We start from the raw sequence: 17,777 nt of genomic DNA on the forward strand, positions 1-17,777 counted from the left end.
ATTAACTATTCGGCATAACGACGAAGGTCGAAGGCATGCGTAACTTCGATCTTCCTCCAAAGGTATGTTTTCTAGCATATGAAATAATCAAGAATATGATCAAATAAGACACAAATAAACGGTAAAAGCTGGGATTTAATAAATCGTCAATCATCACTATTGTTTTCTAACCCTTGTGAAAAAGGAAATAAAGTTCACCAGTAGCCATGGATAAAACATTGCTATCGGTCTTGGGTTCGCACCTGACCAACAGGCTGTTCACGTATGAAAAAACTCTGAAGACTTGACGTCTGACACTTGGAGACCACGAAGTCCTACCGAGAATCATTATTCATTCGGATGGAAAACAATAGTGATGACTGAATGATTACAGAATGAATGATTAAAAGTAGCATTTAAAGTACTTAATTTTAGTATCTTAGGAAACCGACTATAATTACGGTCGGTGAAACTTCCGTTAACCTAACGGGTACTTTACGCGGATTCGAGATTAGTTTACCAGGCCTGGGCTTTTAAGCGTGCACCAAAAGATTAGTAGTAATAACGATAAATACCAAGTCAAATCAAAAGTTCAAATATATTTAATTAATAACTAGAACGTACTACGTACAAATGTCAATAAGCCAAACAAAATTTATTAACACCTTGGATCGTCCAATTATCAATCTGGACTTCTATCAGAAAATACTTCGCTTTCGAATCTACCTCGCTCTCACAGTCGCCTCGATTTGGAATTCACCTCTGTTTGGAAATCACCTCTCCTTCTTCGGTTAACGTACGGGTTTTATACTGTGAGGTGACGTCACACTTGAGCTGGGTTACTCCCCTTATTTACATACTTAGTTGCTAACATTAACTTTCTTTTCTGGCAGCTTTAAGTTTCCGACAAAGCTTATAAACCGTTTACAAAATATTTATCATAATTTTCTGGGATGTTTAAGACGGTTTATCAAGTATTTCTCTACTAGTGATTGTGGGGACTCCCCCCTCCATTTTTTTTTCTGCGGACTGTTACTTCCGCCGGGCAGCGCAAGTGCGCAAGATTTTTTCCTACGGCGCTTATTTCTCCGTGAGTTGTTTTATCTTCATTTTTCATTACTAACAAGAGAGTGGTGGGGAACCTTCGTCCTAAATAATCATAAACCCCAAACAAAAGATAATAAAACGGAAATAATAATAAAATAAAAATAACGTTCGGACTCAGTTCCTTACAATTCGTAAATAAAAGGGTAAATTAAATTACTCTTATTATTTAAACTATTTTTTCAACGGAAATAAATATTAATTTTAAAGAAAATTTCAATTACGGTTATAAAAGCTTATTTACAATTTCCAAACGTTCAACATGAGGTATTTAATTTCAGGTTACAGTGATCCTTACTGCATGTTAGGCATTCAACCGGGAAGCGGAACAGAAGACGGAAGAAGATACAGCTGGGAAGACGAAGTGGCAGAGAAAAGCAAGGGAAGCCCGAGAAGGTTGAGAAAATTTGGTGCTTCGTTAAAAAGAAGAGAAAGGAATCGCAGTAACAGTCTGTCGGACACACTTCCTGCCAAGTTCATTAGAACCACGACAGTTAAGCCCCAAACACTTTGTCCCAAATGGAACGAAACCTTCCGCCTGTAAATAATTTAATCACCACATTTTAAAGATAAAAAAATATCTAAAATTCTTATTGCTTATTTTTTATTTGAAGGGACATTGAAGATATCCGTTCTGATCGCCTTCATCTCGATATCTGGTAACAAACGTTATTAATTTAATATTTATTCTTTGTAAAGTAAATCTATTCTTCAAATGCTTGTGAATATAAATACATGTACTGACTTGATGATGATAATAAACTGTCCTAATTACAGCTTACCATCTCTACCCATCTTTAAACTTGTTCGAGATCCGCCTTTATTCGAATCGACAGTGAATAATTAAATTGCAGTTTAAAAATATAGGTGGATAAACATTCAAAATGGTGTAGCCATGTGCTTCCAATGTGACTTCTGACTTATCTCTTCTTGTCGGTGTCTAAAATTATATACTCAATTTAACCAGACATTTATATTTTAAAATGCATTATCAAATATTTTCTAGACCAACCTTTTTAATAATCTACCAGTTTCTCTTATATGAACTGTACAATCGAACATCCAATAACGACCACTTCCAATCAACTGCCATTTTTTATTTCCCTTCAATGGTCGTTACACTGTATACAACATAGAAAAATTTGGGACAAGCATTACTAGATAAAATAGATAAATATGACAGTACATACAGTAAAAAAGAAAAAACAAAAGCCATTATTGTGAGTGACAGTTGTTTGGAGGTTCTTCGTATGCAGTTTTTTGTTTGATTTTGTTGAAAAAATGTCATTCGCTGTACATAATTAATTACCAATATTATAGGATCTATTAAACCAATTTTTCTTATCTATTCTTTTCTATTCTTTTCTTTAGTAATTCTACCAGATTTGGATCTATGATAGACTCATCGAGATTCCATCCTCTTGTTGTTGTAAATGAAACAATAATTTTTATACTCAATGGACGGAAACCACAAGTGCCCGAGTGGGTTAAACCATTGAATACTGGATCATGGGTTTGCCCTCGCCAACTGGGGGGTTTACTTGTTTAACACGTATAAAGAGGCCAGTTTTTCATCAGTCTCTCCGGGAAGCGCACTCTCTATTAGGAAGAATGAACTTTTAGTTTTAAACTAATTGATTTATTAATGCTTCATCGCATTTTTATTGAATATATTGAATGTTCTACTAAAATTAATTCTTGTTTTAAATATTTTTCCAAATTATAACATCGAACCTCGAAAGTCCACAAAAGATGTGCATTTTTTTTAACCCTCTTTATGGATTTTTAACTTCAATTTTAGTCTTGTTATTCCAATATTACCATTATTTAATATAAATTTCTTTGCTTCCGTTGTAATTTGTTTTAATTTACTCGAATTAGAAAAGCGAATTAATAAATTATAATCTATTATGCCTTTGGGGTCTGTAGGCAATTTTCTAACATTTTCATCACTACTTAGTTCCGCTACTTTATCCTTTAGCCATTTATTTTGTACAATTATTACCTGCTTTGTTTTATGGCTTCTATTAACGTTAAGTTATTTTTATCTAAAACGTCTTTAACAGGTGTTAACTGGCATTTAAATACTTAGTGTTAATGTTTTTATAAACAGTTTCTATCTGCTTATACCATTATCTTTCCAAATCACACTTCATTTACAATTTAATATTATTGTTGTTATAAACTGGTCCATATTTAGGTGTTAGGCACGTGAAAAAAACCCGAAAAAAATCACATGACTTGCCCATTGGTCAGGTGCAAAGCCGTGCCCACTACCAGTGCTCATTGGTTTTATCCGTACAGCCACCGGTAAGCCATTATAATTGAAATGGTCCATCAGAATATAATCTTTTATCAACAATCCTCTAAAAATAATTGATACAATTCCTGAGTTTTTTACAATTAATTTATTCTCTCAATTGATTTTGCCATTGTTGTAAAATGGAACTTCAGATTCAACTTAGTTTTTTTTTTCTTTTTGTAATCTTTAATTTTTAAAAAGGTGCCTAAAATTAAAATGTAACCTAACTATAAATATAAAAATTTCAGAGATCGATAAGAGGTAAGACGCACCCGAAATGCATGGCTGTAACATTTTTAATGTTTACCCACGCATCTGTAACCTGCGACTGCATCATTTACTCTATCGTCCTGCTCATCTTTAAGCTGGAATTAGGTCTGTTCATTATTATGATCACGTCAATATAAGTTGTCTTAGGCAATCGATAAACTGCAGGAAACCATTAGCAAAGTAAGGTTTTATGAAATTGCTATTGACTTCTTATCTCGAAAGTCGTGACAGAAAGAAGGCTATCAATAATTCGTTTTATACCTGTTAAATAAAAAAAAAACTTATATGAAGTTATGTAAGCGGGTAATTATGATTATTTATAAATAATTGGCTCATTTTATACTAATTAATATACTTTTGACAAGCAAATGCAAACGATGTGTTACTGACTGTATTTTCCATAATTCAAATCCAAATAAGTTCTCACGTTTACCAATGTACGATAATTGAAATTTCAGAATATTTTTGGAAAAAAATCCAAGCTAAAATATACTTTCTTTTATTTTAACACGTTTTTGCCATCGAGCATGTAGGAGAGTGATATGCTTTCTTGCGAGCATTTTTGGGGAGATTTGAAAGAATTTTCATCGTGAGTACCTTCTGCACAGGAACTAAGCCACTGCTAGGCAAAGGCTCCGTTTCTTCGGATACGGAAACAAGTCACATGGATTTCTCTATTAAATGTGGTAAATTTCAGCTCTAGTTATAATTCTGGCTGCACAATATTGGCAATATATGGTCTAGCACTTCTGTGATGGCGAAATCACATTTTCACGTTCTATGTGTTTTACACAAACATCATGGCCAAGTTTTATTCTGAGAATTTCTGAGTATACTTCCTTATTCAAAACGCTTGTCGAGGCAGAAAGTGTGAAAATATATATCGGTTAACGAACAAATCGGATAACGAAGACTTTCGTGAAACATTTTTATGTTCGAACAACGAACACTTCGCAGAACAATCACAAGAAGAAGCGACATAAAATAATGAATACCGATTGGTCTTTCCTCGTCTTCGGGCAACAATTCGAAACCTTTTGAAGCGCGGGAGACGTCGACATAGACGCTCAACCCGGTATATGCTGATGGGATAGTATTCCTCCGAACTTTGAAACTCTCCCTTGTGATTTCAGCCTTTTATTTTTCTGACAAACAATTATTTTATAGTATTCGCAAGACTGTCGTGAAAGCACTCGTTAAGTTTTGAGTCGATACTTTATCCAAACCAAGTTGAGGTTAATAGGCTTGGGGATCTCTACAATTACAATGCTATTAATTACTTCTGAAAAATCCTGAAGAAGAGAGAAAAGCAATTGACATTAGACAGATTTTTTAACTAGGTACTCACTTTTTGAACCTTTGTATCCGGTACTTTTTTTACCCTCAATTATAGATACTATAATTGAACTACAGAAGATAGAACGCATCGCGATGGCACATGGATACAAAAAAGAACTAATACGAAAGTTAGCACGGGCCTATTCCAGACCACGAGATACGCAAAGTACACTCATTACTCAAAGGGCTAGAAATGAGGATCGGAATCAAGAACCAACCGGCGGATACGCAGTTGTCGAATACAACCGGCGATTTCAGGCCTTATATAAAGAAATTGCAACCAAAACTGGTACCAGATTGACATACAGAAGATTCCCAGATATATATAAATTATTGCGCAACGCCAAAGACAAAATGAACCATCTTCGGGCTCCAGATGTATACAGTATTCCAGTGAGAGATGACATATTTAGGCGGGAATTAGTATACATTGGCTCCACTAAACGTTCCATCCAACAGAGGCTCAAGGAGCACAGATACGATATAAACTATGCTCGTTACACCACCGCCTTATCCACCTACGCCACCGATCCAGAGATTCATGCGGACCTATCCAATGCCAGATTGATAAATAGAGCCTTTCAGACGGAAGACATCAGGGTCCTCGTAGCCCTTGAAATATACAGGGCCGGCCGTGCAGGGAAATGTATAAACTCTAAAGACGGCAACGCACTTTCATACGCCTGGCGTTACGTATGCGAAGAGCAAGAAGACGACAACGCTATGTAGCGCATGCATATATTCGAAAATTATGTTTGAATTTATTTTAAGGCTAAACGTTCCTCGAAGAATAATTCAAATAATTGGGAAGCCAGTTTTTGTTGTTCTTTTAACCTGAAGCAGACCACGAGTGAGGCCGAAAACGTTTGTTTTCTGGAGGGTAAAAAAGTACCGGATACAAAGGTTCAAAAAGTGAGTACTTATTTAATACCGGTATTCAGTCTTGAAGATTTGGTAGATTCTTTAACCTCTACAAACGGAAAAACATGACATATACACAGTCTGGCATTTTTATTAATGTATTTTTATTATTACATATAAATAAGCGTAGTAAGAAAGTATATATATTTTTTTTATTTTTTGGAGTTTCCAAAACGAATTAATCAAATTCCCATAAAAAGTTCGGATAGCGAACAAAGTTTAGGAACCGATTATGTTCGTTAACTGATCATTCACTGTATATGTTGTAACTAGAGGAATACAAACGAAACAAGACGTCTTTCGATATAGCTTTTGCTTTAAGGTATCGTAGGATGTACAGTACAGTACAGTTTAGTACAAGATGAGCAACAAATTGTTAGTACAGTACCTGTTGAGTGTTGTAAGACTAGAGAGAACAACACAATATAACAATTATTATCTGAGAAAAATGTAAAAGGGTCCTCCAAATCTTTTTATCCGGTACATTGGATAATAAAGAAGCGCATCCTGAACGAACATCTATACCGAAATCTCAGGAAAATAGAACTTTTTTTTTTCTTTTTTGCGGTTAGATTTCATCATTAGCTGCGTATACAATTTAAATAAATGGCCGAAGATAATTTTTGGACAATATTCAAATAATGTTGTCGTTTCCTACTTCTTAGGGACCACGATGACGAATCGTCGGTTTTCGATGCTGCTCGAAAATTAAATGAAATATCCGGTTTGAAAGGTCTTGGTCGGTACGTGTAACCTTTTTATACATTATACGAAAAGCAATAGCTCCATTAGTAACCTATATATGTAATATATGTAACAATTTTGCCATTTTAGATATTTTAAACAAATTGCCCAATCTGCCAGAACCAGCGCAGGAGAGAGCATCGATGACTTTCTCGGTTGCGTCAACATCCCTCTAGAAGTGAGTATAATTACTCTCTTTTATTTATTTATGTCGCATTTTCTAGTTTTATAAATTTACTGCATTTTAGGACATCCCGTCTTGCGGCTTAGCCAAATGGTTTCCGTTAGAAGGCAGATCCCACCGATCCAGCGTTCAAGGACAAATTTACTTAAAATTAAATTTAGGTACAAGAGAAGATCGTGGCAGCGCGGTGGACGAGGACAATTGGAAAGAAGTCGTGGAACATCAAGAGCTACTTTGGATGTTTATCGAATACGAATTATCGCAACACCAAGTAGGTTCACCATCTTTTAATTCTTTGTATTTTCTGGGATACTCCAAGATTAGGGGCAAAATGCCGGGTTAAAACTAAAACCTGACATATGTTTGTAAACGCAACTGCTATAATTGAATCGATTTCGCCGTGTGTTCGTATGTAGTTAGCATTTAATACGTCTGTAGATTTTTCCATTTTAATTTATTGGGAAAAAACAGTGTTTGTGAAGGTCTATTAGATGTTCTTGCTTACATACTTGTTATGCATTATATGCGTTCATCCTGTTATCAGTAATGAAATCTATAAAAGAAGTATTACGGTTCCCGCAGTAATACTTTTCAAGACAATAATAATATAGTAAAGTTTCATGGGTAGAAGTAACCTTTTCTATTAAATAAAGGTCAGTTCCACCATATAATAGCTTTTTCCAAAAGTTGCTCTTTCCTGTGAAACTCACTTGAGAGAATTTAATTACAATCGGGAGAATCCTGACCAAAACTTTTGGGCATGCCGAAAATTAGGCCTATTATTATTCTTATTATATCTCGAGCACTAAACAATAGGCAGAAACGTTATTTCGTGTGAATAAAAAAGTAAGGACTATTATAAAGCCCATTATATCTACACATGAAATATATTAATATTGAAAAAGCATTTATGATGATGATCAAATTTTGTGGGCCCTCGACACTGGGGACCCAGGGCTTAAGCCCTATTAATCTCTATCCTCCCCCGTACGCAATACATGTATGCTGATTGGGTACCGCGAGCTTTCGAAACAATCTGGCTGTGTTAAATGCTTCGAACGACGTCATGATGTTTGCCGTGGCAAACCTCCGCTCGAGCGAGCGATCAAGTTTCCGGTGATTTAAAACGGCTAGCCGCTAGCTGCCGATGTAAAAGAAACACAAATTATAAGAGTTTACACGTTAGAATAAATTATTATTGTCATATTTGTCCCCCTGTAAAAAGTATATTGACAGTCAAAACATTCTCTTAAGCATGCGACGCATGCTAAGCAAGCCTAGAGAATTCGCCCCTGATTACAATGATTTATAATTTAAGAGTAAAATGAGAATTTGTTAGGAGCTACTTGAATAATGGTAAGAGATAAAGGGAAATAGGAGGGGATAAACATAATGATGATAAGGGATATCGGCTATTGAGAATCTGCTTTGTATTTACATATATGTTAGTTGATATAAATAAATGAATAAGTAAAGTGTAGCTGTTATATTTCTAGATTAATTAGTCATTTATTTTTAACTTAAAAGAAATTCTGGTAATAATATAAGATTATATTTGAAAACATACCCTAATCTATTACATGTAATGAAGCAAACAATACCTATCGAACAACTATTTGTACTTATTAAACTGACACTCGTCAAATTATAAAGATAACGCGAATCGATGCAGCAGCAATTTTACGTTTCTTTGACACGCCAACTACTTTAGTAATAAAAGGTCAAACAGGGTATTTCGAAAAATATAAAAAGTAAAAAGACTAGTAACCAGAGAGGAAAAAGATCAGAATTACCTCCTTGTTAGTCGGAATCTTCTAATGTTCCAAAACAGAAAATAAAAATAAACTTCTTTTGTAAGCAATACCTGCATAGATTTAACCTTGGGGGTAATCCACAATGCGATTGTGGTATTCAGGAAGAGCAAACACCACTTCACTTAGTTTTTCGCTGCAATATGTACAATCACATTACGGATAGTTTAATGAGAGCTGCTATTCTCGGAGGGTACAACTGGCCTTGCAACCCGCACCAACTCATTCACACACGTACAGTACAATGTTCCATCATCTACTCGCATTCATATCCCTTAGTGGAGATATCGAGAGCACTTATTCCGGGGGCAGGGATAGCAATTAGCTTTCCCTTGCTTTGTTTCAATTGTCGGTATATAGCTGAATTCCAACTTTGTATTTTAATTCTTATTCTCTGTCTTCTTTTTCAGTCTAAATTTGGTTAGTCCTAGTAGTAAGTTAGATTAGGGACTCTTAGCTTGGTTTCAGGTTAGGTTAAATTAGATTAGGGTTTGTTACCTTTAGTCGTCTGGTTAGGTTCCTCTTAGGTTATAGAAGGTTAGTTAATTAGTACGTTAATGTTTAAGAAAAATTAAAAAAATAAAAAAATAAAAATAAGTAAGACAAACGAGCAAGATCCCAATTTTTCTGTCGGTCCGTTCGTCTTGTCTAGTTTGTTGTCGTGCTCGTTTGTTTTCGCATTGTCTGTCTAGCTCAGTGATTCCCAACCTTTTCTAGGATGTGGAACACTTTTGTGAGCAATTTTCTTTAGCGGAACACTTACTTAAGTTAATATGAAATACATAAGCTTGTCATCAGTTATTTTATTAGAATTGAGCAGTTATAATTCAAAATCTCTACTCATATTATTAATGCCAATTCTAAGACAGGAAAAATATACCTAAATAACTTTAATTGGAAACTTGTGCCTGATGTTTTTTACATATTTCATTCAGTTTTTATCATTGCCTTTATCTTACTCGAAACAGTAGTACACTCCATAAGTACGAGTCGTAAATATATATTTAAGTTTATAAAAATTTTATGATTTTAATTTTTTGATATTCGGCGGTTCGAATACGATTGTACACTTTCCGATTTGCGACTAAATCTGCGGAACACTTGGGAGATGCTTACGGAACACCAGTGTTCCGCGGAACACCGGTTGGGAACCACTGGTCTAGCTGTTAAGTAGTATTAAGATTCGCGCTCGCGTTCAGTATTATTAGTATTAAGTAGATATAAGTCTTCCTACTAACAGGCACTTGGCACATTCGTGGTGGCACTCAATTAGTGGTGTTAGAGTAGCCTGTGTAGTGCAAAACATGCCCTTCGAGAGGGAGGGAAAGCTAGAGATTTTTTCGCGAGACCAAGGCGGTGGTAATGGTAAAATTTGATTATTAAAATTGATATTATTTTTACTAACAAAAAATAAAATGTTTAAGACTGCTTTTTATTCATAAAGGTACATTTTACGTATTTTATTTCTTCAAAAAAAAAGAAAAAAAGATAAAGAGGCCCGCTCTACCTCGGGCTTCTTTGTCAACTTTTTTTAAGTGCAGCAAAAAATAAACAATTTCAGCTAAAATTCTCAAAGATTAATTCAAATCAGTTTTGCTGATAACCAGCGTTTAATTTAAAGTTTAAAATGTCTTCGGAATGCTATTATAATGCCGCATTAAATGAAGAGCTAATGGTACACGCAGAAGAACATAAAAAATAGAGCTGAGGACTATATTAATTTTGGACACAAACTGTTTTTTTAACTTGTTTTTTATGAAGAAAACAAAGTTTTTTCTTCATAAACCTGATTGATTTATGAAAAGGAAAATTTTAAAATAATCTTAAAATTCAATTTCCAAATCAACGTGTTCGTAAAATTGTACAACAGGATAATAACTTATAGGATTAAATAATCTTACAACTATAAGTAGCGACGGTAAAAGTAATTGAACCATTTTAATATAGTCAAGATTTGATAGGCAAAGACGAATCCACATTAAAATTAACCTGTTTTTAGATACTTTTCCCCCACCATTTTCATACTATAAACTTTCGATAGAATCAAATTAAGCCCGCATTACTGAAAATAACATTAACTTTTTTTTTCGCCCGATTTACTGCGTATCAACAGATTGCTTGAAAGACAATGTGTGCGCGATCTGCCAAGGGAGGAGTCGCGATCGACTTCGGGAAAGTGACCACCCAGCAATGTTTCCTCTAATTTTTTTTGTAGTTGAGCGGAACATGTACTATACTTCTCTGAGCAAAAAAGTTTTGCTGAACATATATATATAAAATCTTATTTTTTCCTATAAAAATTAAAATAATTAATTATAAAGTAGAGGTTAAAATTCATTTTAAAACATACTTCCATACAAAATATTATCTTTTGTCAATGATTTAACGTATTTAATCGAAATATACGTAGCAATAATCATGTTGCAGACAGAGTGAGAAATAAGTAGACAACAATTCAAATCAGTGTGCATGCTCGCCTGCGCGGCAACAATTTGAGCAGTGCGCGGTCGCGCAGTCGCGCAGCTTAAGGGAACATTGCCACCCAGTTGGTCAGACTCGAACCCAGATCAACTATCAGCCCGAAAATGAAAACACACTGTGGAAAAAGCATAGAAATAACTAATTTGAAAAATGATAAATGATGTTCTTTAATCTTTATTCGTAATAATCCTTGATTTTTTTAACAAAAAAAAAAGTTAATTTCTAATTAAATTTTCTTTCAGTTTAATAAATTTTACAAATTTTATAAAATATCAATAATGAAAATATTTATTAAATTTTTTACTTTGGAGAGGATTGCAGCATTTATTAATGAATAATTAAACGATTAATCTGTATTCTTTAGTCTTTTCGATACCATATTGGCAAATTTTACATAATTTTCATTCTTTTACTTAAACAAAAGAATCAATAATGCGTGTTTTTAAGAACATTAATATTTAAATTACTTTCTTTTCGCATTTTACACAAGTAAGAAAGCAATTTTCTCTGTTTAAGCTCTATTTATCTTAATTTTTTAAATGTTATTTCAGTAAAGCGTTTGAGACAGCGAATTTTTTCATGACAATTTCTTTCTCGTACGAGTAGTTTTAAATTACATTAATTTACAATAGAACTTTTCGAAAAGTTTCAAGTGTCGAATGAATATGTATTAGATTGCAAACATTAATTATTCTTGATTTTATTAGTGTTTCAAATGTCAATAATGACGTCAGGCGATCATTCCAGCATAACAAAGAGTTGGTTTAGAACAGTGGTTCTTAACTTGGAGTGCGTGCACCCTCGGGTGCGAGAGAAATTTCAAAAATTAAAAAAACACAAACAAACAAAAAAAAGCTAATGCGCGTAAGGTAATGGAATTTGAAAAACTAGAATTAGAACAGTTCTGGTGTAAACAGTTAGAAGCTTATCCACAACTGGTAAAAGCAGTACTAAAGACACTTTTACCATTTGCTACCACCTACCATTGTGAAATGGGATTTTCAGGTCTTTTGCACATCAAAACAAAAGCCAGAAATCGCTTAAATGCATCTGATAGCTTACGCGTGCGGCGTGGCTCTTTCAAAGAAAAAAAAAAAGTGTCTCGTTTTAATAGAATTATTATGAATAAACCACAACAACCTAGCCATTAAAATTTCAATGTTGCTTTTTATGTTATATAGTAATATACAGGGTGGGCCAACGAAAACGAAACGGCAGAGTGTTCGTGTTCGTCCAAGCAAATCGCTCGGACAGGTCGATTTTATTCTCGAGGGGACATCTTTTGCAATAAAGTTTTTGCGAATCTGAATATTAACTAAACAAACATTTTTTTCGAAATAAATGTTTTTAGTTAATACAAAATAAATGAGTTTTTAAAATTTTTGTTGTCTGTTGTATTCAGAATCGCAAAAACTTTATTGCAAAAGATGTCCTTCTCGAGTATAAAATCGACCTGTCCGAGCGATTTGCTTGGACGAACACGAACGCTCTGCCGTTTCGTTTTCGTTGGCCCACCCTGTATATTGTAAATAAACACTGCATTTGTTTATGCAATAAATGTTTTTTTCTTAAGTAAAAAATATACACACATTTTTTAAGGGAGTCATGAATTTATTTTCATATTCGAGGGGGTGCTGACCACTAAAAAGGTTAAGAACCGCTGCTAAAAGAAAACAGTAAAAATCACAACAATCGATAAGGGGGCACTTGTCCTGGGACGGTGGCTTCTAGAAATATGACCAATAAGTTATTTCAAGAGTTCTTTTTTACTTGAAAAATAAAAGAAACGAGAATAAAAACTGATTGTAATTTAAGAATGCAGTGTACTGAGAAAATAATCTTTTATGATTTTTCTGTATTATTAGTGTATGTATACTAAGTGTATACACTTAGTATACATACACTAATCATGCAGTCTTGCGGTTTTTGAAATAAGGTGCCACTAGCGGCCAAGAACACTGGAGAACGGCCATTGAGCGCTAATTGATCGTAGGTTCGCGTCTCGCCAAAACGTTGGCCACGCATTCAGGTGTCTAACACCTAGGTATGGACCATTATTCCATAAAAAAAATCCTCCTGGGTCTCCCATTGGCGGATCGCCCAAGTATTGCGTTGCCTTATCTCATTAATCCTAGTACTTTTGAAATATGATGTGGCTTTCCGGTTAAAAACGGGTCATTGTGTTCTAACCAGAACAGAGGGATGCGCAAGCTAAAGCTGAGAGGCAACAATGTATAAAATATTAAATTCTCAAAAATTATAATCATGCTTTGACGGCATTATTCTTCCCGAATTCTTTCATCTTACAAAGGAAGCATCCAAAAGGGAGAAACGCAAATCTGGATAAAACTTATTTCATTTAATACTCATATCAACAAATAGAAAGTGATACATTTCTACGAGCAAAGTTCCATAAGAAGTAGATATGATGCAAAAGTTAGGACGTTAGTTTAAAGTAAAAGTAAACAGATTTGACATTTCAGCAGTCATGGCAAATTTTAACACTATGTAATATACCTGTAATACAACAGAAAGCGAAATTATCTCCAGTATATGAAGTTTTTCAACCACACAATGGTTCAAACAGTATGCTTGATTACAATGAAGCTGGAAGATCATCCAGAAGGAGGGAATTTCCGATGTATTATCTGAAATATTCGAAATAGACATCTTTCCTAATTTTGTATGTTATATATTTTCCCTACGACTTCTCTGGCATTTCCTGCAACAAACAATATATTTAAGGATAATATTAATATTTTCATATATGGCAACATTTATTTGGTCTCACTCCGTTTCTTCTGGGGCTTTGTACAAATTTCATGCTTCATTTTACTCGTCTTTCCCGATTTCAATTTCGGTCATTAATATATCAATTTGTTAGATTATGTAATGCTTTCTATTAATGTAACTTTTGTTACGCGGATATTTCGAATTTTTATTCAGAAAGAAAATTTATCAATTATGAATAACATCAATATTAGGGTGGTTACGTACCATTGATAGAATTGTCAAGTACTAAGTCGAACCGAAATTAAAGACCTGTTATTATTAAAAGGCAATTGCCTTTTAAAAATAACAGGTCTTTGTATACACTTAGCGTATAGAAATGTATAAAGTCATACTTTATACGTCAAATCTGGTTCCTCATCACCTTGTAGCCTCCTTGTCCTGGGCGAAACCAGAATGATTTCGTACCAGAGACCAGTAGGAGTTTTTAGTGTCCACAGGGAAGAATGCGGCAAAAAGTGAAACATAAGCAACCTAGTGAGAATTAAACTACAAACGTTTAGCATTTATGGTTTGAGTACTTTGTTTAGTGCATCTAGCTCTCAGAATTCCTCGGCACAATGAAATCTTTGATTGAAAGCTAGATAGTTAGATTTAATATCTACATGGTAGATATTATTAAATATTTCACAGAATTCGTGTTAATATTCATTAAATTCCTTTATTTTAGGGACCGAGTTCCGAGTGGGCGGGAGATTTATCACAAGCAGCACTGACTATTCTGCATCAACATGCTATTCAAGGAGACCTTACTGAATTACAACAGGCGATGTGGTAAGAGAGAGTTTTCTTCTATTGTTTTTTATAAGTCATTAATAGTTATATATAAATTAAAATATAATAATTGCAGCCGTTGGGTCACGTATAGTCGAAAACACATGGAGGTATCGCTCGATTACGGTCTACTTTATCAACTTTTGGAAGATTTTAACAAGTCTTGGGGAGATATCGAAAATCCTTTATCCAGAGACGAGGTCGGTAATGATTTCCGCTGGAAGCATTCCATTAAAAAATAAACAAACAAATAACGGATTAAACTATATATTAGGAGGCAGCGGTTGCAGATTCTTTCAATATGTTTTTGGATTACTGTCTGGAAGTGCTGCAGAAACATCGAGAGCTCTTTCCATCAGCTAATGAACAAGCGCAGAATAAATTAGTTCATTTGCTCAAGTAAGACAGTTTTATTAGCATAATGCATAAAATCCTGAAAATTAGGTATATAATTTATGCTTACAATGTACACATTTACGTCAGATTGTCGTCATTCTCATAGTTTTCTCATGAGAAAGCGTAGTAATGTCATTAATTTGACATAAAGGAGTGCACTGTTCGGACTAAACAAATACACCTGAAATGAAAATATACTTTTTGTTTGTATGTTGACATCATTAATGCAGATTTTATAACTGTTTTAAGATTTACGTAAAGTATGGTGCAGTAAGAAAGCTGATCGATTCCCTAATGCAAAATCCATTTTGGAATGACGTATACATTTTATATATGGCTTTTTTATAATAAAATAAATTTTTTCGAAAACGACATTTTTGTTAGTCTCTAGAAATATTCATAAAAATCTTTTAAAAAATTATTTTTTGTATAGGCCTATATGTGAAAAATAAATCTCGTAATTTGCTCTGAAGATAAGATGATGAAATTATAAAACGTATATCCAATTTAAAGATTGGAGAAACAGAAATTCTGTAGTTAAATTCATCATTTTTGAAAAGAACTTGTCGATTTTCAAAAATTTTAGGCAGAAGAATCTTTCTAGCTTCGAAAATTTTACCGTCCATTTCAATTTTAAACAGAAAAAAAAAAACGCTTCAATCGGAGATCTAGATGTAAAACCTTATCAAATCGAATACCATTTTACAATATTTCGAACACTTTGTAAAACATTCACAAATTATTCAGAAGTTTTCTGAAGATTTCTCTACCAATCATTCCAGATGCCTGTCATTGATTCACAATTTGCAAGCATTTAAATGGTGTTGTCCCTTTAGACACGAACTTCACGTGGAAGTTATAAATTCATTAAAGGTATTTATTACTCCTCTATTCACCTTTTCTTACGAGTTTGTCGTAAAACAAGCATAAAATATATTTTGCTAGAAAGGAACTGGAGAATCTTTCCATACATGGTACGAGCAAACGACATACGAGGTGAGTTTTAAGTTTAAAACTATTTACATTGAATTTGTATAACAGAAAATGTATTTTGTGTTTCAGAAAAAAGATGTTTCTCTTCAAAATCTGTTAGATTTAGTACACATTTTGAATAAAGACCTTCAAGAAGGATTGCTTTACTACAATCAATTGTTTGAAAGGTAAGAAAAGATAGTTTAACGTTTAGATTATTACTAGCTCTAATTAAACTACAAAGACTTTAGCAATGATGTAAAACATCATTAAAATGCATCAGCTGAATGGTTCTGCTTTCTGAAAACAGTTATTGCTATGTTAACGCTATACTGGAAAACTGTGTACAGTACTATACATATACGTATAGTGTAAACCAACCTTTATAGTTTTATCCGGTTGCACTGAAGTCGATACAGTGTTTAAAAGTGGCGATGCTTGTCTCTAACAGCATGCTAGAGTCATAAAAATTGACTCGTTAGGAATTCGCGACTTACAAATGCAATTATTTATGAATTTTGTTTGTTTTTTTTTTTACTAGCATTGTTGGTGTAAATTATGCAATGGTGACATACAAGCAGATCGAAAAACTGGTAAGTTCCGTATCTTTCGAATTATTATTTTCGTATTTTAAAATGATTTTTATTGTTATAATAAATACAAGCTCTCAGATGATGTAGCAATTAGGCTACAGAATGAGGTTCGTGTTTTAATATAAAATAGGCTATAAATTTAACTTATTAAAAAATAGTAATATGACGCGAAAAATTGTTTCTAGATGGCAGAGAAAAATTTCGGTAATCAGGTGGAACAAGTGTGTAATCAGGTGTCTGAAACAAATTCGTTAAGCAGATCGACTTCTAACGTGCTTACAATGGGAACATCAATGTTCGAACTGTACATGGCCCTTCAGGAATTTTCACGATTCAGAGAAAATCTTCCTTTAGAGTAAGAGTTAGAATTCTTTTATACTTAAAAAATTTATCTTCCAAACAATTTATAATATAAATTTATATTCTTTTAACAGAGAAAGAAAGCATTTATCCATTACAAATTTTTATCTATGGTTTTCCAATTCTGTTCGTCAATGGTTTCAAATTGCCAAAATAAAATCCAGACAGAGAATTAAGAAAGCTGTAGAGTTGGATAAAGTGAATATATTTCTAATTTACATTATTTTTAGTTTCGTAGCTTGTTTAAAATCGACTTTAATTTGTTTCGTATATTTTAATGCTTCACTTGTTAGAAGGTAAGTATTAAAAAAAATCTTTTTTGTGAAATTAAAATATTTATAAAGCATGTCAAAATCTCCATAAACCAATCGCATGATTATTAATTAATTAGCAAATAGCATTCTGCTTTTAGTGTAAAAATCAAGCACCGTTTGGGAGGAAAACTGACAGCAAATACTTTGTTTCTAGTAGAACTTGTAATTTATAAAAGTCGTATTTTTAACAGTAAAATTTTTATCTTAAAAAATATTACTGTATTTTAAAAAAGTAAATTTCAATAATTACGAATTTTGTAAAATTTGTTAATATCTTTATTTTAAAAACCGTATTAAATTTGAATAAATTAATGGTTGTGAAAAAGATGAAGTTGCCAAACGTCCTCCTTTATGGAAAAAATCTCTATTTTGAAGAGCAAGAGTTATTATGCGCACGCATTTTTATGCAGCATTTCTAATGATTGGGCGTTTCTTTCTTCACTC

General features: G+C 33.4%; 2 protein-coding genes across 5 annotated transcripts in view; one reads left to right on the top strand and one right to left on the bottom strand.

Moving 5' to 3' along the window:
• The window catches only part of Syx8 (syntaxin 8), a 274,529-nt gene that overhangs the window by 110,756 nt on the left and 145,996 nt on the right, over positions 1 to 17,777 (bottom strand). The window lies entirely within an intron of this gene.
• LOC136982468 (BAI1-associated protein 3-like) overlaps positions 1 to 17,777 on the top strand; it is a 141,504-nt gene that overhangs the window by 109,019 nt on the left and 14,708 nt on the right. For 3 of the 4 annotated variants that reach the window (XM_067278954.1, XM_067278955.1, XM_067278956.1), the window contains 15 exons: positions 1,365 to 1,623; positions 1,698 to 1,742; positions 6,580 to 6,657; positions 6,749 to 6,836; positions 6,907 to 7,113; positions 14,595 to 14,698; positions 14,775 to 14,898; positions 14,973 to 15,097; positions 15,877 to 15,967; positions 16,040 to 16,090; positions 16,157 to 16,254; positions 16,608 to 16,659; positions 16,731 to 16,766; positions 16,845 to 17,014; positions 17,094 to 17,217. In XM_067278954.1, the coding sequence (XP_067135055.1) occupies positions 1,365 to 1,623; positions 1,698 to 1,742; positions 6,580 to 6,657; positions 6,749 to 6,836; positions 6,907 to 7,113; positions 14,595 to 14,698; positions 14,775 to 14,898; positions 14,973 to 15,097; positions 15,877 to 15,967; positions 16,040 to 16,090; positions 16,157 to 16,254; positions 16,608 to 16,659; positions 16,731 to 16,766; positions 16,845 to 17,014; positions 17,094 to 17,217 (1,652 nt within the window). The remainder of the gene's footprint in view (positions 1 to 1,364; positions 1,624 to 1,697; positions 1,743 to 6,579; positions 6,658 to 6,748; positions 6,837 to 6,906; positions 7,114 to 14,594; positions 14,699 to 14,774; positions 14,899 to 14,972; positions 15,098 to 15,876; positions 15,968 to 16,039; positions 16,091 to 16,156; positions 16,255 to 16,607; positions 16,660 to 16,730; positions 16,767 to 16,844; positions 17,015 to 17,093; positions 17,218 to 17,777) is intronic. The other variant, XM_067278957.1, reaches the window with a different exon arrangement.

Source organism: Centruroides vittatus, unplaced genomic scaffold, assembly GCF_030686945.1.
Source record: "Centruroides vittatus isolate TY-2023 unplaced genomic scaffold, ASM3068694v2 contig_846, whole genome shotgun sequence".
NCBI classification, from domain to species: domain Eukaryota; kingdom Metazoa; phylum Arthropoda; class Arachnida; order Scorpiones; family Buthidae; genus Centruroides; species Centruroides vittatus.